Source organism: Drosophila elegans, unplaced genomic scaffold, assembly GCF_018152505.1.
Source record: "Drosophila elegans isolate 14027-0461.03 unplaced genomic scaffold, ASM1815250v1 contig_468, whole genome shotgun sequence".
Classification (NCBI taxonomy): Eukaryota; Metazoa; Arthropoda; class Insecta; order Diptera; family Drosophilidae; genus Drosophila; species Drosophila elegans.
Genome location: NW_024545855.1, coordinates 2592094 through 2612945, shown reverse-complemented (window position 1 = coordinate 2612945; position 20852 = coordinate 2592094). Strand labels below are relative to the sequence as shown.

The following is a 20852-nucleotide window of genomic DNA, read 5'->3' as shown; positions in this document are numbered from 1 at the left end:
ACTAGCCGCTATTACAGGGTCCCGCGACTCGGAAGTCCAAAAGGGACACTGCGAGAAAAGTGTTCCAAAGTGTCATAAAAGTTTCAGAAAAACCTCTCTTCATTCAAAAGTCCATAAATATGTGTAAAACACATTTATTAAATGATTCTCGTTAGTTACTATTTATTACTATTTACGTACTTAAATTAATTTCTTTTTAGGAATTTAGATTTCAACTTTTTGAAATCTGTTCTTTAAAAAAAGAGTTTATAGAAAAGAAATGAAGGTCGTTAACTTAATTTTAATAAATTATTCATTGAACAGTTATTAAACATGAATAGCTAAACATATAATAATACTAACATTGTCAAGATATTTACCGATACTCTGAAGATAATAAGATTATGTATTAATAAATAATTTAATTATTAGAACAGATTTACATTTTAAAGATCGGTTTAAACTTATTTTTAAAACAAGAGTTTGAAAAAGTTACGAATTTTGTTCAACAATTAGCATTCAATATAGTAAATACAAATTTTTTGAATGAAACCAGCCTATACAAAAAGGACATTAAGAACCATCTTAACAAATATATAGCAACAAAAGGTGAAAGGAAAACGATTATTTAGGTTATATTGACTTTACCAACTCAAATTGCCTTGATGTATTCAACAAATAAATTGTTTAAGGCGGTTTTAAAGATATTTACAATATAAGAATTTTAGAACGTTTGAGTGATTTTAAGGACAGTAGAATTTCTTTAAATAGGTAAAGATCCACCCCATTTTGGGCAGTGCACGAAATCTCCTTGTCCAGTTAGCGAACAAAAATCTGCGACGAAATTACGCCACATGTGTTCATGCCACGAGCAAATTTTCAGCGAAGCTAACGTACGGTAGGCGGACAAGGGACAGCACTTTCATCTTAGGACGATTCTTTCAAGGGACGAACCCAATTTCGCCGTCCCATCAGGACGACGAGGGGTGGTAGTGGGTGGTGGGAGGTGTTTTTTGGGGGGTGGCGGTCACGGACATCATATGAGTTCGCTGTGTGTGTGTGTGTGTTTGTGTATGTGTATGTGTAAGCGTGGGTCGTGAACGATTGTGTGAGCAAAATTCTGAGGGTGTGGGTATCGCGCTAAATGGACAGCCGCCCAGCTCAGACATTCGTGTGTGTGGAGGTGTGTGTTTTCCAGGATATTGTGTGTGTGAGTGTGAGAGTGTGTGGCCTCCAACCACGGCTGTTCGGCTTGTGTGCCTTGGGCGCGGGTCCGTACACGGCAGCAGCATCAGCCACTTTGTCCAATTTTCAAACGGTCACTTTTTGAAACGAATTTTCCTCGCCATCGTATACCACCACCCACAATCCACCCGCCACCCAAATCAGAAAAACCCACCCAACCGCCCTTAGCGACGTTGTTCGCGCGGCGGCAATGATTCTAGGCCATGAAATCGACATTCGCATTTTAGAATCCACTTAACTACCGGGGGAAAGAAACTCTCAGATATCCAGTATCTGCATCTTAAAGGCCAACCTTTGATTGTGATTTAATCTAAAAGTCGAAATACCTCATCGGCTTTGAAAATTCAATTGAATACTTGACCAAAACAAAGGGGTCAATTTAATCGAGTTATAACTAGCAGACTATCTTTAACTAATTCAATTATTTCGCAAACGTATCTTTAAGTTGACTAATTGCAATTATAACTCATTTAAAATATTTTTTGTTCAATTTATGAATAACCAATAGTTTCTGAATAATATATTTGCATTTTGGAATTGTGGTCAATAGCACATTTTTTGATTTTGGTTAAATGTTGAGTAATTTATTATTAAACAATGTTTTAATATTATTTTTCTGGTACAATAAAAGTTGACGACTTAAGTATAGAAAATTACCCTTTGTATGTGCTCTAGCTAGCATTTTAAAAAAGTTGTATCTGCAGGAAAGTGCATCTAAATGTAAGCTTTTACAATTTTCTTTTACCTAACATGTTTATTTCTTGCTGACTCAATAAACAAAACACAATTTTTTTCAATGATTCGGTTTCAGACGTTTTCTTTATTTTTATGAATCTGTTGAACTCTAAATTTCCAGAACAATTAAAGTTCCCCTCTGTAATTGACAGAATTCTATTCAAGTACTTGCATTTTAATAAAAGCTTCGAATATTATCGTTTAGCGAGTTTTTTTATTTCTTGCTGACTTAATTAACTTCAATACATGTTTTTTGCCAAAGATTTTGTTGTTTTTAGTCTTTTGACTCTGATGGCCTCCTTACCAAATCATCCTTTTTAAAATTCAGCCGCGAGTCCTTGAGCAACGAGTTTTTGACTATTTCGTATTTCTTTTGGGACTCCTCGTGAGTTAAAGTCAGACGTTGTTGCACCATGCGTTTATTGAGTTCTAGATCCTTCGATTGTTGCACTAGACGTTTATAGTCATAGTTATTGAATTGATTCTCGAACTTGTTAAGGAACCGATTAAGGGACTTTGACTCAGAAGTAAGCTAAGCATAAACGATTTATAAATATGTATTTTTTAAATATAAATAGTGACTTACATCTTCGTAATGACGTTGCAGGTTATTAAGCAAGTTCACAAATCGAGACTTTAAGTCATTAAGGCAGGCATTGTAGGCATTTAGAGATTGCTCGGGAGTTAGTTCTTCCTGGTGCTTATATGGAACCAGATATGGGGCCAAGAAATCAGCAGGCTTACTGGCTATTTCCTTTTTTAGTTCTTCCTCCTCCTCAAACTGAAAGTTATAAAATAAATATTTAATTCATAACTTTAGATCTTATATTTTTCACAATAATTAAAATATTTTAATATTAAATCATGCAATTTAACGTGCCTGGTATTTAATATAATAATTTAATATTATTTAAAATATTAATTAAAACATTTTAAGTTCAATAGTCAAAGATTTGTTTATACTATTAATTTTTTTTATCAGTGTTATTAAGTGCCGTCTTTACCTGTCGCATTCTTATAGCTCTGGCTGCTCCATTGCGAAGTGGATCAAATATGCTGAACTTGAGCTTCGGCTCGGCCTTTTCAGATCTACGCAAATCAAAGATGTTGTTGATGTCCTCAAAGATTTTTTCAAAGTTCTTCCTCAGCTGATCCTCATACTGCAGTTGAGCACGTAACAACCTGTATAGTTCGAGATTAGTGCGTGTGGGATCTAAGGGATTTGCCTGTGAGAGATTACAAAAATACAGGTGTAAGGCGAATGAGTATTTAAATTATACCCTCATACCTTGTATATTTTTGTTAGCTTCTCATCGTAAACAAGTTCTTTGCCGTAATCCGGTCTTGGTGGCTTTGTGAACTCCACTGTGGTCGCTGTAAGTGCCCCGAATGTATAATGGAACTTGAGTACTATTTTATTTTGTTGAAAGAGAAATGTGCGAATCGCAATATCATTTTTGCCCACATCGTCGGCACTGGCCTTGTGAAATTTCTCTGTGACTTTCTGTAAATGATTATTTAATTGGTTTTGTATAGTAATATATATGATATACAAGTGTACTTTACCTTTAGCACGTTTCCAGATGGAGTAAAATCAAATTCCTTGTACCAACACTTGTCACTGCGACCCTTGTAGTGTAGAACTAGGGATCCAGGTTCAACCACCATCAAATCCAAGGAATCTATTCTCGAAGCCGAATAGAAATACACTTTCCGAGGTTGTGTGGTGTCAGAGAAATATTCCATGGCTAAAATAAGTTTTTTAGAATGGAACAACAAATTTAAATCATTTAAATGTCTAAATTCATTAAATGTTAAACATGTTGAGTATTTTAAATAAATTGGCAGACAAGATTGATTGTTGACTTCAATATAAATTGTGTTAAAACAAAGGAATTATTAATTTTATGAAACTTAAAATAAATAATCGTAAAGGAAACAACAACATAACTACATTCTGAATACTTTTAAATAAATTTACGGTTCCAAATGACTTTTTAATTAAATATTAATTGTCTTAATAAAAGTAAAATATTAAATTTTAAACATCACTAATTTTCTCAACTTTAAATCATGTATAAAGCCTACTACATTTTGGGTCCTCTAAAATATTCTCAGCCAGATATTTAACAGCTGGTAAAAGTTAGAAAAGGTAATATTTATTTTTCTTTACCCACATTTTAAGCTGTCGTTACGACCTTTGGCGAATATCTCTTCGAATTGATCGGTGGCATAGGTGTACTTCACATGCCGCATGAGATCAGAACGATTTTCATAGAACTCGTATCGGACCTTGGGCATTGTGCACTCGTCATTGTTGAAGATGGTCAGCTGCATCACCTTGCCATCGCGCTGCGAATAGGGAGCAAATCGCTCGTGGATGGCTCCCTTGTATTGGACCTTCTTTTCGGAGCTGGGAAAACGTTGCTCAAAGTCGGCCAGCCCGATGTGCAGTCGTTCCACCCAGGACCCGATGCAATCCAAGTGCTTTTCCTCGCTAATATCGCGCTCCTCGTCAGTGATATTTTCATCGGATGCCACTTTGTAGGTGCGCATCTCGGGCGGCTCACCTGGCAGCATGTGCTCCCAGTCGCTGGTGTTCCTCAGATCCCATTGCAAATCCCCCACCCTCTGATATTTCTGCTTGTTCACATAGTAGTTGTAGTCATTCCAAACACTATCTACTAGGATATACTGCTTACAACCCGTTTCGCAAAGGAATCCCGTTGAGGGTTCAATAAAAATTGCAGTGGGAGGAGCCTCGACCACATCTCCATTGACATCTGTGTACGTGGTCTTGGGCTTCACACTCCAAGGAGCATTGTTTATGATCACCACCCAGGCATGACATCTTCTATAGTGATGACGATCCACGGCCAGCAGTTCAAGTTCCTTTTTTGAGGAAAAACCCGCGTTTAATCTTCGCTGCGAATGTGCAAGTGCATGTATATATTCCTACCTCCATTTGCTTCCGGATAATCTCATCCTGAATCCGTTTTTCTTCGGCCGCTTTTTGCCTGTGAACCTCGGCCATTTCCGCCTCGAGATGACTCTCCAAATCGGGTAATCCGCGCAGCTTGTACTTCTGGCCCGGCTTCTCAACCTTTGGCTTGATCTCCTCCGCCTCCACCTCGACAATGGGATATGGATAGGGAATGGCCAGTTGGTCGTTGAGAATGGTCTCCTCGCGGGCCACTCCGGACACCACCAGGGCGGGATGGCCTGCTCCAATCAGCATGCTCGCCAGCAGAGTGGCCATTTCGTAGGAGTTGCCCTTGCGACGCCGCAACAAAGTGTCCGGCGAAATCAGACGATTTGGCTGTGGAATGAAATTTAAGTCAAATTTCATTTAAACTATATTTGCACTGGGAAATATTTAGCAACAAGAAAAAACAAGCAGAATAAATATAGAATACTGGAATAGGTAATATTAAAATAATGAGGACTATTAAATTCTATCACAAGAAGGTCACTTTTCTGCAAAGCCATTTTTGGAAAAATTAAATTATTAAAGTATCAAGAAAATCGACCCAAATTTTCAAACCAAAATTTAAATGCAAATTTTAAGAACATAAAACCACACACTAACAGAGCTATGCCTTTTTAAAATTGGATAATTGTAAGAAGTGCTGATATTAGGTCACTTTTCTGCAAAGCCATTTGTGGAAAAAAAAATGGGGTACATCATTAAAATTTTCATTATTATTTTGTAATATTTTGACTACCAAATCTATCTGCTCTTATTGTGAACATAATTTTTTCAAAGTATCCACTGTTGAACGTCATTGGAAGCCAATATGCAATTTCTGTACAAGAATTTATTAGCTGCATATAAATAGATAGAGGTACATACATACATATAAAAACCGGGGCTCAGGAAACAGCATGCCAGTTTCCAGGAAATTTGGCATAAACTATTGCGCAGCACGAGACAAAAAGGAAATCTTCGATTACCTTAGCACCGTTTACCTGCCTAGGGAAAATATATGTGTACCCTTATATATGGCCCTGTAAAAACAGCAGGAGTCAAGTTCGTATAAGTTATATTTTATAACCTTGAAAAAGTTATATCCGCTTTGCATAGAAGTTAAGAGCAGGCTGAATTTCGAGACGAACCTGTTAAACGGTGTGAAATTTTAAGATATCTTGAATATGTAGATATTTATATGAAAATGAAATGAAGGTTTAGTATAACAAATTAACATAGTTTAAAACATTTTGTACCCTTTACAATATCTTAAACTGTTTTATAGTATTTCGAGCATTGTATCATTATATAATAAAACGATAAAAACATTTTATTTTGTCAATATGCAAGGGATCAATTGGCATTCAAATAAAAAATTGTTGGTAAAATTGTTGTTTTAATTAATTTAAAATTCGGCAAAAAATTGATTTCGAAAATCAAAACAAAAGAATCTTTCTTTTTGCTGTGCGTCTTATTTTGGCAAAATAATAGAAATTTATTACAAATCTTTATTCTTTTTTGAAAATGAAACAAAATTGGAGTCAAAAAATAAGAAGAAATTAACATAAACACGTTTTTGTTTCAAATACAAGAATGAGCTTAAATTAAGCAAATCCAAATAATATTAAAAAAAACAATTTAAATATTTTTGTATAAAAAATGTGACCACTTATTCAATGGCTTGAAAACGGAGTCTTCTGAGATCTCGAATAATAGGTCGTTTTCTATCGGGGGTATTAAGCATATACTGTTTACTCATGCCCGCTCGTTTTTATGTGTTTTTTCGATTTGCGGATGTCATTCAGAGGCCGAAACAATCAGCGGTCTGTTTTCATTGCATCTTTGGGCAATGAGGTAGTGAGGCTGTGAGGCTGTGAGGTAGTGTGACGGAGACCCACTCCCATTTAATCCGCCTTGGACTGTTCTATGTCCTTTGTCCCGATTGTTTACCTGCACATCTGCGACTGCCCCGTAGGTGGCTGCGTGACCCCGTGCCATTCATCTTCTTTCCTGTTCCGCGAAGACTTAGGAGACAATCCCAATCCCGCCATTGCCAGGAATTCGGATACTGATTCTGATTATGTGCATGTTCTTGTGCCTGTGCGTCCGAAAAACCGAAACACCGAAAATTTCGAAACTGTGAAGCGTAGCGAAACGGCCATTAACGCGGGAAACGCTGGCAATTATTGTGGGCCTTGTCGCCTTTTCATGTTGTTGACATATCCGCCACTCTGAGATTGCAACAGCACCCCCTGTTGCAGTTGCAGTTGCAGAGATTCAAATGCAGCACATAGCGCTCTGTTTTTGGTTTTGCCCAGGGTAGAATTTGTTGAAATTGCAAATTTCACAGAGTATTCATTTAAATATTTATTTAAGCATGGTTATAACAATAAATTAATAGATCGCACTGAATTTAAGGAATGTTTTATTTGTGTGTTTTTTTAGTCTTAAAATATGGCAAAAATATACTAAGATGAATTTACAAGTCATAAATAGTTTATCACATTATTATTCTAAGCAACGCTATCATTACAAAATGCTATCGAAAATAAGTTATAGAAAATAATTCAAATTATATTCTCAGGTGACTTTATTAGCCATAATTATTGAATGAATAATATAATTGTTGGTAAATTAAATGGTTTAAATAAAATGAACCAACTATATTTTGGGTTTCAATATTTAATTTGGGTTTTAGGACATGCAAATAATATCCTCAGATGAATTGACAAGCCACAAATATCGAAAGAGATATTTAATAAGCCATGCAGCAGGGCAACGAAGTATACTTATTCGCAGTTTATGGCTAAACAGGATTCCAGCGATTTGAAGGATAAAGGAACTGCGAACGTGTGGAGGGCCCTGCACCTTTCCACCCTGCGCACATACGCCCCGTCGCTTCGAAGAAGGCCATTAAAATGCAAAATCGCCGTGTGAAGCCATAAGAATCACAATGAGACCGGGAGTTAGACTCAGACTCAGAGTCAAAGTCATCAGCTATCAGCGGGGCAAGCGGAGTTTTCAGTTGGCAGTGTTCCGAGGTCAAACACTCTCGCTCGCTCGCTCGAATCGATTAGTCAGCAAACCAGTCAGTCAGCGGCGTCTAATTGAATCCGATGCAAACGGCAATACCTGGGCAGTCGATTGAGTCCTCCTCGGATTGAGTCCTCCTCCCCCGGAATACCACGAAATACCCCGAAGTACCCCTTTTTTCCCTGGATTCCATGGGCTTGAGCTGCCAGTTCAGTTCCCGCGTTTCAGACCCGCTATCACTGCGGTCGCGCGTAATAAGAAACGCTTCAAGGTTATTCGAACGTGTTAAATTAGGATCGGCAAGGCAAAGCCAAAGCCTGGCAAAGTAGTCGCAACAATGGAGGAGCGAACATGACGAAAACAAAGGGACGAATGCACAGCGAGAATGGAGCAACGGGCGCCCGGTTGCTCGGTTGCTCGAACAGGGGCCATAGCTCAAATTACAGCCAGTAAAAGGGATAATGTTGAAATGATCGGACACAGGATACCTCGCACTATGTTAGGGAATCTTACTTTGCCGAATTTCAGCCCATAACTGGGCATAACAACAAACAAAACAATTCAAAAGCGAAAAATCTTCAAAAACTCATTTACTATCTACCTCTACTGATTCCCAGCTCATATGAAATAATTTGCCAAAGGTTTTTATGCTATTCTAAAAAGTATTATATTATATTTTAGTTTCCAATTAAGCTTTGATATATGAACTTTTTTATAAGGTTACTATCCCTCTTCAATTATTGGAAAATATGTTTAATTTATTTATTTTATTATTTATTTTTATTTCCCAACAATTTCTTTACTGTTCTATTAACAGTATTCATTTTAAGTTTTGAATATTGGGTTGGTATTTGATTATTCTAATAAAGGGGAGTAACTTTAAAAAATGTTCTTATTATAGTTTTTCAGAGAAATGACAATTAAAAAACTATTTGTAAGCAGCCTGCTTTCAAAAACTTCTGAATTTATTTTATTTTTATCAAGATTTATATTTTAGTTGCGATGATTTTTGATCCTTTTATATATCCGCATTAAATGCTTAGCGTGAAGCATGGTTAAGCGAGATTTATTTAAAATCGATTTAAAATTATGAGTACCTTGGTATTCATGGTTTGACTCCTGTATTTATCTTTAGGCGGATGTGATATACCCAACTACACCAAGATTACTGGGTATAAGCGCGACCACGTCCATCTGAAGAAAGGCGTACAAAAAAGAGCGAAAAAACTGCGCCAAAAGCGGCGAAATATTGCGAAAAAAAGGGTGGCAAGTAACAGAGTCTGCCGAGACAGAATCACTTTCAGTTGCCACCCTGGTGAATGAATGGTTGGCAGTGGCAGTTCCTCTTCCACTGCCGATGCCCATGCCGATGCCACCGCTCGCGGGTCACAACTCAAAACAATGCCGGCGAGGGCTCAAGACACGGGGTTGTCAGACAGGCGGCCTTCCCTCGTTGACACAATGCAGTGGCAGGACCTGCTCCTGCCTCTCCTCCCCCTACAAAATGCCACATGTAGTAAGGATACCACCCATTCCAGCTCTTCGTTAGAAGACTAACCTGGGGGCGAAGGACTCGCTGGGGAGGCGGCACATAGCACATCGCACATCGCTTATCGGGATGCATAATGAGCCGCTGTCGCTGCTGCTGCTGCTGCTGCTGCCATCTTTTCCACAAGAGCGCTGAAACAAAAGCGGTGAAATTCAGCGCGAATCCTTTCCTTGAGCCTTCGCAAGGACCTCCGCTCCCGTCTTGTAGCTCCAGGAAAGGAAAGGAAATCCCTAACCGGGCCTTTTGCGGGCCAGCAGCATGTGTAAGTTTTTAAATGAGCACACACGATGAAAATCAGCGACTTAACCCCTTTATGATAATGTACTGCACGGAAGTGTTATTGTCCTGGGGACAAAAGGACACACGGCGTCGACACTAGCGGCCATAATACGCGCAATAACCCCCTCTTTATATACACCGCCCGATGCTGCCCAAAACCCAACCCAAAAGTCGCGTCTTCCTTAATATTGTACGTGGATGTGGATGTGGATGAGTCTATGGCGTCATTCACCACGGTTGGGATTTTATTATTTGCCCGGCTTCCGCGACCCAAGTCCCCGGGCACATAAAAGTCCCGGCCAATAGACGCTCTTAAAAACGGCCAAGATTAAGATATAAACACGCGAAATTAAGACATTTGATTCCCCCAGAACAGTCAGTCAAAGCCAGTGGAGTATAATGGTATATGGTTTGGGTCGGTCTTACGTCGAATCCTCATCATAGTTTTACTCACATCCCTGCCAGGAATTACACAGAGGATTTATTAATATGGGCCACGCTATATTGGCCTAGTTTTGTAAGTGTGTACTCCACTGATAATCAATGTAAAGGGAGACCTTTTGTAAGCTCCTTAAATAATAATAAATATAATAACATAAATTATTATATTAAATATTTAAATGATAGAGAATAAGAAAACACCTGTCATATGTAATTCTACATCATAATTCAAACTTAAAATGATTTCCAGATTTTTATAATGCATAATAATTAATTTAAATACGGATTATTTTTTTATTTAATAAAATTATGATTTGAAAATCTTCTAAAATATTTGAATGTTTGAGAATAATGGAACCATTTGACATTAAGGCTTATTAAATTAAAGTCAAGTATTACTGTTTTACATTGATGTAATTCCATTGATATATTTCAAGCATCAGTCAATTTTTTCTAAAAAATACCTGCTTATTTATTAAATTCGAGTCCTTTTATTTAAGTGCATTTTTATTCAATATCTGAGCCAAACGAAACAAAAAAAAGTTATACACTAAATGTATGTATGTATGTATTTTAAATAAAATTAAAATTAAAGTTTTTAAGAATGCACAATTAGTAGCAGCTTTAAGGCTGTTTCCTATTTTAAGATTCATCAAATAAAAGTCATGTATGAAAATTCGATTGACATATCTCGAGCATCAGTCTATTTTTTCCTAATCAATACCTCTTCACATATGGCCTGCTTGTGTATTAAATTCGAGCCCTTGTGTGCGAAGGCATTCTTATTCAATATCGCGGCTGTCTGAGCCAAACGAGTATAGTATGTATGTATACGACGATGATGGTTTTAAACTCCGCCGTTGTCTTTGGGATACAGACCCCGTGCAGCCGGTGGACAGAGGCCAGCCAAAAGGGAGTGGATTTCGGATTGGTAGGGGGTATTGATGGAGAAGGATGTGGCACCCACCAAACCACCACCTAACCGCCCACCACCGACTGCCCACCGCCGACTGCCAATGCGGCATCCTAACGACGGCGCACAACTTACAATCACAGATTCGATCCAAGTCACATGGCGTTGCCCACAGCGAGGATAAATGCGGCGGACGGACAGACGACGTCGCTAAGAAGGGACGAAGGACGAGGAGGTACAGGACATCGGGGAAGGACATCGGAACCCAGAATTCGCAACTCGAGTGATGTGACGGGGGTCGCGAGTCCAGACAGATGCGGACACTGATGCGAGGACTCGGACACAAAGTCGATGTGTGTTTGGTTTTGGTCTGCTTTTGAGCAAAGGAATACGCCACTCCACCGCGGACAAGGCGAGTAAGTGGAGCCGACGAGTCCTGCAGTCGACAATGGTCGACAGTAGAAGCTAGAAGGTGCACTTACAAAAATTTGCAAAATCTGTTTATCATACCACACTTGGCTTCTAAAGTTAATTCTCATCGTTCTAATTAAATGCAAATTTAACTGGGAATATTAAAAAAAAAATCGATTTAAATCAAGTTAAATAGAAATTAAAATAACAATTATTCTGGCACAGTAAAAAATCAAGTACAATCCTAAAACTTTGAAATTCTTAACTATTTTACTATATTCAAATTATCTCGGTGATAATATACCCGGTTTAATTGTTCTCTGTGTAGATGGTCGACACTCGATGGCCGCGGCAATGGCCGTGTCAGCGACAGCGAAATTGGCGTCTAGTTTATTGTAGCCACGAAGGCTGTTGGCCATTGCCGGAGCACCTTTGGCGGTGGGTTTTGGGTGGTTTAGGGTTTAAGTTGGTTGGGGAAGCGAGGGTTGCGGATGTTCTGCGACTTAAACCGAGCATGGCATGGTAAACAGCAGCCGCGGGGCTGCAAGTCGGGAAGATGGAGTAGGATTGGAGGATTGGAGGAGTTCAGGGCAGAGGGCAGCCAACGTCATCAGTTCGCTGGCCTGCCTGTCTGACCATACCATATATGGCCAAGTCCTGCGTCTGGACGTGAAGACCCGCTGCCAGTTTTCCGTCAGGGAGACGCTTTTCTTTGTGAAAGGGTTGCAGCCGTCGCCAAAACCAGGGAAATGAGATATAGCGAATCCACAGACCTGCAGTTGGGGCCCCCTTTTTTTGCCGGTGGCACTTGGCCCGATCTCGAGTGAATTGCTCTCGAGCCGAAGGAAATCGATATGCGCATAGTCGACGGAAAAAAGCGAAAGACGAGTATTTGGAAGATATCTTGTCACATTGTTAGTTTTTTTAGGTGCCATTCCGATTTTTGAAAAATCAATATTGGAACCATTTTTAAAAAAAAAAAACATTTTTTTAACATCATTTGAAATTTGAAATTTGAAACATTTGTTTTTTTAATGTATTTTGAAGATCAAGTAAATTGTGTAATATTTTGTGTTATAAAAATAACGCCACGCAAAAAATATGTATCCCAATGAAAAAAAGTAAACAAATAGGGAAAAAGGTAGAGAAATTATATTAAAACTATAAAATTTTTTTTATTTATACTATCTTACAGTACGCTTAAAAAATATTAATTCCCAAGTAAATTTGCAATATTTTAAAGATTTTTCCATACAGCATAGTAAAGTAAAAATAGTCTGCTTCTGCTGCTGACACTTAGCTCTAATCCTTTTCACATAACCAATAAGATTACAGGGTATTTAAGCGCCGCAATATCGATATGCACCCTACCCCCTATATTTTCGCTAGAACACCGTCAGTGCTGGTTTTTGTCATTGAAGTCGAAAGACGACAACGTTCGCAATTGCAAAACTGACCAAGCAACACGACACGCTATTCTACATCGCTGGAACTTCGCGATTCCACTCTGTGCATTTTGTGCACTCAACCGGAAGCGACAGCGTTTTCATCCCCTCGAGGAAAGGAATCGTATTTGGTTTCGCCTCACGAATGGTCTTGGAATGGACTGCCCTCTGGCCCGCTCCCTTCGCACCGAAATTGTAACCCCGTGCTAGAATAGAAAAAGATGAAAGCTGGCTTTAACTTGAAGACAACCGAAATATTACAAGATCAAAAGGCACTTCTCATTTCCGGATCCATTGATATATATTTCTGGCTCTAATCGATTTGGCCTAGATATGATTTTGTTTTATTAACCCATCAGCGAACATTTAGTGACATATGCAGTGTTCGCCCAGAAAGTTACGCCTCTATTTCCTTTGGTTTATTTGCCAGGGGACTCACCCCAGACATCTGTCGTCCAGAGTTTGCCTAATGCAGTGTCCATTTATTTTTGCTTTCCAATTTTGTAAGCCTCTCTTACGTGACATTATAGACTGATGGTGTCGCTTACCACCGTTTTATATCAACAGAGAAAACATTCGAAATTAACCCAAAAGTGTGCAATGTTGCATAAAAAGAAATATATTTCAGAATAGCAACCTGATGCCCTAGATTTCTTAGCATAGCAGTATTTTTGGACTATGGCTCTTAATTTTACAGTCCATTCAATTTCTCTAACCAAATTGGCTATTCATTAGTAATCTCAGTAAGTAACCATGTACTCCAAAAATGTTTATCCTGGTTCTCCAGATATCTTATTAAACTACTTTAAGCACTGACAAATATATTTTGGTTTATTGGTCTTAAATTAAAGCCACATAAAAATCTCTAGAATTTATTCCATAAAATTTATTTAGACTTTTTGCAGATTTAATAGGCATCTGATTTCCAGTCAAAGATATCCTAAAAATCTGCTACACTGCTTCAAAAATTGTAGTTTAAAAAAAACAGATGATCTAGATATCTTTTTAGACTATTATAAAGAGTGGCTTTTTTGTGGGTCTTAATTAATAAGTTCATACAGTTCATTCCATAAAATATCTCTAGCCTATTTGCCTATTCATAAGTCATCTGAGTAAGTTCGCAGCCCTTTTTGGCAGCCACTCAACACGTGCATAAAATCGCGTTTTATCGCTTTTCGTCGCCGTCGCATCCTTTTGCGTTTGCAGGATCTCGTATTTCTTGGCGACAAGTGAACGGCAAAGGACATCACTCTTGAGTTTACAGCGTCAGCGCATATCGCCATCATTTAACCGCATTGTGGCGACTATACCCTTGGCACTTGTTATATGAGGGAATATTCATTTTATGTAAGGTATGGATTTATTTAAAAGCTTACTTGAATTTAAAACATATATGTAATTATGTATTTCTTAAAATATTTCTTACAATATTTAGAATAAAACACCCTGTTCCTAGACACAAACTTGACACTAAGTATCTGGTAGTTTAGTATACCCCACTGAATTTATACCTAATAATCTTTTTAAAGGCTCACTCGAATTAAAAATACATATATATATGAATGATGAAATTTAATTATGTATATCTTAGAATATTCAGAAGAAAACAGCCCCTTTTTAGACACTAACTTGACATTAGGTATCTGTTAGTGATGTATACCCCACAGAAGTAACTTTTTTGTAACTTTTTATGCTGCAGTGCAGGGAGTGTCGAACACGTTTGAGAAAAGGCGCAAAAGAAAGCCTATTTGAAGTAGTGGCGTGAATTCACTTGAATGGATATACGCGGTGAGGAAATACTAGTTAGCATGGGCCTATTGAATTGATTTGTTTGCCTCGCCTTCATTTAGACAGTAGCCTTCTAAAAGGCCCTTAGAAACTCAAGTGTCGTGGCAAATATTTTTCCGGTTGCCTTACAACTTTTGTAGCTAATTGTTGAGTTCACTTTTGTAGAAATTTATCATTAACACGAATAATAATGTTTGTAATAGTTTTTCACCTACAGTATACCACCTGAATTCTTTAATAAAACAAAATAAAAGACTATATTTAAAGACCCTATCCCCTTGCAATTGATACGAGTAAAAGTAAGCTGGCTAGACTGACACATAAAAATAAAATGAAAATAATTACTTTTTGTAACATATATATGGCACAAAGGCAAAGGAAAAAGGCAAAAACTCAGACAAACTTTTTCTCGTACTCTTGTAAACCCCTTTTTGTTTAAAAGAAGAAAAAGAATGCAGACAAGAAAGGAGAAAAAAACTGTGCCAAACAAATTGTGTGATTATATTCGTAAGAGTGTTAAAGTGAAATCGAAGTTGATTTTAAGGTCAAATGTGATGATCAGCTTGGGTTTATAAAAATATATGATATATGCTTTATTTTCTGACTTCTGGGGTTTTTCAAAGTTATTGCTCCAATGTCTAGTTGTGGAAACTAATCTGACGCGTTTTGTTTGAAGACTTGAAAGTGCAGCACTGCACTTACATATTTTCACCGCATAAGCATATGTGTATACGATGGTGGCTCATTTATATATAGTGTATCCTGGCATATGAGTATAAACAAATACATGCTCTGTTCTGTTTTCGGACCTATAGCAATTAGCATCTGATTGAACCTGTACATAAGCTAGCCCGTATCTAACGTCGTCCATCTTAGGTGCAAAGAATATCTTAACAAAGCTCTGCCCGAATACATAAGATGCGGACGGAGCAAGGATACACGAGAAAAAGTGCATGTGTCTGCGTTATTTGCATGTGGCTCGCACTCGACTGATTCTGATTCTCGGACCAGGATACGAAGGATGCCAAGGATGTGTATGTGTGTGCATTTCTTGCCTTGCTCTTCCACTTGCTGCATATAGTTTAATTTTGAAAAGGATTCGTCTGTGCCGTTGCTAGAGCTCTGGCTCTGGCTCTGGCAATGGCTCTGGCCAAAAAGGATATCTCGCTCGCACTCGAATCCTTGGGCTTGGCTGTCTCGCTTTGGCAGCAGGACATTTGCCAATGCGATGTGGTGGAGGCGAGTCCGTAAGTGGCCAGTAGTTGATGGTCGAAAATGCTGCGTCTGGTTGTCCTGGCTGTCCTGGCTGTCCTGGCTGTCCAGGCTCCATCCATGGCTACCTCTTCAATTGTTTCAATTTCCCTGCTGCTTTTCCATAGGAAAACTCGGAGACGAAGGCGAGCAGCGGCCAGCGTGCACATTTGGCTTAGATTGGAAGGACAAATTCCAGCCTGGCCGCTTTCCTTCTTCTTACGCGCATCCTGGCCAAAGACCAGTGTCACACACACACTCACTTGCACTCACACCGCCAGGTAAATGTGCTGCTGACAAAGGAGGACCAGGACCGGGACCAGCACCAAAAGGGGTGGAGGCGCATTAAAACAAAGGAGCTGCTGCGAGCTCGAATATGCAAATCATAGGAACATAGAAGCACCAGCAGCAGCCGTAGCAGTCGTAGCAGCCATGGCGCAAAATGGAAGGGCAAGCAGGACGAAAGGACGAACTGGGTCCCAACAACTTGCGAGAGCTGCGGTTTTGTCTGCTCAAATCGCCTTAGCTTAGACAAAACTGCAGATAATGGCTAAGGAGGCAGCCTGCTGGCTGGTTTTAGGTAGGAGCGGCCAAAGAACTGCGAATGCAACTACAGTTACAACTACAACTAAGGGTATCCTGCAGGACCGCCCAGGTCAGCACGATTGCGGACAGCGGATTAGGCTGTCTCCGAGCAATGATGCGCCTTCCCAAAAATATATCTGGAATTCGTGAAACAGGTGGATTGAGAAGAAGAGCAGCAATAAAATAGTTGTGCATACAACACATAGTTTTGCAACATCGTTTAAGTTTTAGTTCCATAAGCATTGCTTAAATTACCCCTAGCATGACTTGTATTTTAAATATCTCCAAGACAGATTTGTAGGCAATCAAAATCAAGATATTTATAAGAAATACATTGAACCAGATATAGGTTTTGAAAATATGTTTCAGTGGCTTATAAATATTCTTGAAAAATCTGATCAAAGATTTTAAGACATTCGAAATCCAAGTATTTTGAGCAGCACTTTTTTTTTAAGAAGATGTTTAGTTTTAATAGTATCTAATTCGAATATTTATTCAGTATCTCTTAAAATTATTCAATTTAACTTTAGCTTAAACGAATATAATAGTTCTGAAAATTAAATAGTATTTTATTTAAGTATATATTAAGTGTAATTTTATTTTTAGTTAGTTAAACACCTTATTTCGATAGAAAAAAAAGGTTTGGCAATTTTTGAACGATTCTGACAAACTGGCAATACGTTTTACAAAAGAAGGGTCAGGTGGTACTTTATACATCCTTACTGGCTTAAACCCATAAATGTGGTTGTTGTTATTCGGCCCAATTTTCCCAATAAAACAATTAAGATACTTAATAGCAAAAGGATTATTTTGTATAAGCAGGTGAAATATATTTTGTTAATCTTTGAGGGCCATCAATGTCTGTTTCGATTCAAACCGATATCAAATAGAAAACAAGAATCGAACTGATAGTGATCGCAATCAAACCAAATGATCGATGAGTTGATTGATATGCGCAGGGACAAATCAAGTATGAGTCAAGTAAATATTCTCAGGATGTGTTTAGAGTAGATCCCAGTGTACGTTTAGCCCGAGGAAAACGCACACAAACATACAACAAGAACACCACATAGAAAACTCGTGTACACACATTTATCTTTTCTGAAGGCAAAACTGAAAATTTAGTTTTAGGAACAGTTATACAAAGACAATGTGCGGAGGATGCAGATTCGCAGGGAGAATGGGCGTTCGATGTGTGCTGAAAATCAAGCGCACACGTCTTCTAGCATATGTACTCACACCCATACCCACCCAACACACACACAAATACGCATTAACAAGGACCTATGCGTGTACATATAGCATAGCCAACAATCGGGGGTGACCAGCGTCCAAAACCCAGTGCGCCTTCATCTTTCAATTCACGCGAAAATTTCCTTCGCCATCCAGAGGTGTGACATGAGGGGTTAAGAGGGCGGGGTGGGAATGAGAAAGGGGAGGGGGCGGGGGAGGTGAAAGGACATCGCTGGACGACGGTGACAACGACGCGGTCTGGTCAGAGTCGGGGAGAAAGTGAATTGAGTTTAGTCGAGGACGACGAATTCGTAATTGTACACACACACGCAGCGACATTAAGGCATCTCGCACACACTCGCACATCCAGAGAAGAGGGTTTTGACCATCTGAGGGGGTGGCAAGCGGGTGGGTGGCTAGATGGTTAGATGGTGGAATGACGAGGAACGAGGAACGAAGGCGGCTGGCAAGGAGCTGCAGATATGAGAGAAAGTCCGGCGACCAAAGAGAGGACGAACGAAAATGGAAAATGTGTTGCCTTGGTGGACTGGACACAATGGACAATAGACGGGTTGGGTTGGGTTCCGCAAAATCAGGGGGGTTGGGTTGATGGGTTTTAGGTTGGCCGATGAAAATCTGAAGTATATATACCCAAAAACACACATTCACACACAGACATCAGCACGCACATTGGCATAAAGCAACAACTCTAAATTTTCGCAGCAGCAAAATTTACGCTAAAGATGCTGATGTCCTGCGGATGCTAAGAAGAATGTGCGTCTGTGTGGGTAGCGTGTTGCCAAACTGGCACTGTATGTGTGTATGTGTATGGTGTGTATGGTGTGTACAGTGTGTACAGTGTGTGTTTGTGACGAAATGAAGCGACCCGGGCAGGCTGCTTGGCTTTTTAGTGGCAAGGATATGTTTCTTGCCAATACGGCCCCATGCCGGCCATCTGTACTCGTGGTCGTAGTCCGTATTCCGTTGTCCGTATTCCTCTGTCCGTTGTCCGTCCGTCCGTAGTCCTGCGTTATTGTTGCTCCTTGTTGTGTATACGCCTCTACTTATATGTATTTTCTGGGCCTCTACTGGTGTGCGTTTGTGTGCGTTTCGGACGTGGATTCAAAAACCTTTCTTAGCGATTTCCCGAAAGGATGCTCTGGCGACACTGCTGCTGTCTTTTTCATAGCCATCGTCGTTGTTGTTGTTGTTGTTGTTCTTGTAGTTGTTGTTATTATGGTCAGTGGCCGCCTCCGTTGGCCAGGATACAATAGGGATGTATGTGTGCTCTGCGCAAATGTTTTGCATAGCAACTACAAAGTCTACGACCTCCAAGGCCTATGCGTGTACACACATTATATATAGGATCGCAATCTAAGGGGTATCCCACAATGGTGCAAAAGTACTTGTGAGGATTCTTAGCGCTGAAAGTTCAATAACTATCAAAGTTCAATTACAAATTGGCTTTAAATGGATCATTTTGCATTTAATAAAGCATTACACTTTAAAACTTTGAAGGATTCTTATATCCTCACTAGCCTAAGCTGTCAATTTCGGATTTTAAATATTTACTTTGATTTTTAACTCACATATGCGTAGAAATAATTTTGAAACCAATTAACTTTTTAGCAATAATATTTATATTTGCTTAAACCTTTAACTTAATCTATAATTTATTAACAAAGCAAGTTTAATTTTTATATGTATATGTATGTAATTTTTTTTAAGCCTAGACTGATTTTCAAAGTTTTCTCGATTATGACTAAAAGAAAAATATAAAATTAAATAGATTTTTGTAAACATTATAATTTATCTCCTTGTGTTTTGCTTCAAACAGTAAAATTAAATATAATCTTAAAATAATTAAAATTTGACAACAATAAGTAAGTGCTTTATAAATTACATACAAAGTTGTGGTTAAATGCCTCCGTTTTAAGACTAAATAAGTTTATTAAGCAATTGCTTTTTAATGGCTATTGATATTTTTATACTATTGCTGCAATGACGATTGGCGTTTAATTGTTTTGCCAACTGTCGTTTGTAAGCCACAGCAATTTGCCAGAAGAAGTCGATTAAAATCAACCACTATATCTATATCTCTGGTTTCTGCTGTTCCGATCGAGAGCCCGTTCGAGAATTCCGGTTTCTTCGGCGATCGCCGGTCACGCTCCAGCGAAATAAGCAAGAAAAAGAGAGAATTTTCGCCTTGTTTTCAAAATGGGGATTCGCAAAGGGGGTTTCCCAAGGGGCTACCACCTCCTCCTTCTACCGCTCAAGTTTCATTCGGGCGGCAAAAAGCCGAACTCGAAAGCTGCCCAGCTGTCCACTCTCTCTCTCTCGCCCTCTCTCTCTCTTAAGGAAACGGCTCTTTGGCTCTCAGGACTCATTTGACTCAGCTAACTCTCTAAAGCGGGCGCGAATGAGAGGCGCGTCCACATAATCTGTGATGAAGGCATGTATCAAAACAAAGCGAGGAAAACTGGCCACAATAAAAACAGCAACAACTGCAGCACATGACAGCGGGAAAACTAACAGAATTATCAGCGGCGATAAATTGGAACCCCTACTGCGAAAATTAGACAAGGATTTCGGCTAGGTTTTCACGTTCTCCGAGAAGATCCTTATTTTGGGCAGTTCTCCGTCATTTAAGGAAGGAGAATATAGTTTGGCTAAACGCTAGCGAATGCCTCCTGAGGTTACAGAAAGTCTTACACTGAAACAAATAGGAATGCTAAGATGTTGCAAATGTATGTCAATTGAAATAAAATTGGACATAAAGTTTCGAAATTTTATATAATCTTAATACAATGATAATCTAATCAATTTTATAAGAAAAATTTCATTGCAACCTTTTATATCGATTCAAATTAGTTACACAAATTAGTTAAGAATATAAAAAAAGCTATTGGGCTTTCGCTAGAAAGTGCCTTACATTTTGATACGTATACTTGATTTAAATTTTTGAAATTAATGTCATAAATTTAAATGAATTAATGT

The 20852-nt window shown here is 38.7% G+C and overlaps 1 protein-coding gene across 2 annotated transcripts in view; it reads right to left on the bottom strand.

The window, feature by feature from the left end:
- Window positions 1-2153: 2153 nt before the first annotated feature.
- The window catches only part of LOC108143729 (coiled-coil domain-containing protein lobo), a 29158-nt gene continuing 10459 nt past the window's right edge, over window positions 2154-20852 (bottom strand). Inside the window, exons 3-9 of one of the 2 annotated variants that reach the window (XM_041709009.1) lie at window positions 4919-5278; window positions 4137-4851; window positions 3526-3707; window positions 3248-3463; window positions 2964-3185; window positions 2546-2740; window positions 2154-2491 (exon numbers count right to left, since the gene is read on the bottom strand). In XM_041709009.1, coding sequence (XP_041564943.1) covers window positions 2234-2491; window positions 2546-2740; window positions 2964-3185; window positions 3248-3463; window positions 3526-3707; window positions 4137-4851; window positions 4919-5278 — 2148 coding nt within the window. In that variant the 3' untranslated portion in view covers window positions 2154-2233. Of the gene's footprint in view, window positions 2492-2545; window positions 2741-2963; window positions 3186-3247; window positions 3464-3525; window positions 3708-4136; window positions 4852-4918; window positions 5279-20852 lie in introns of those variants that run through there. The other variant, XM_041709010.1, reaches the window with a different exon arrangement.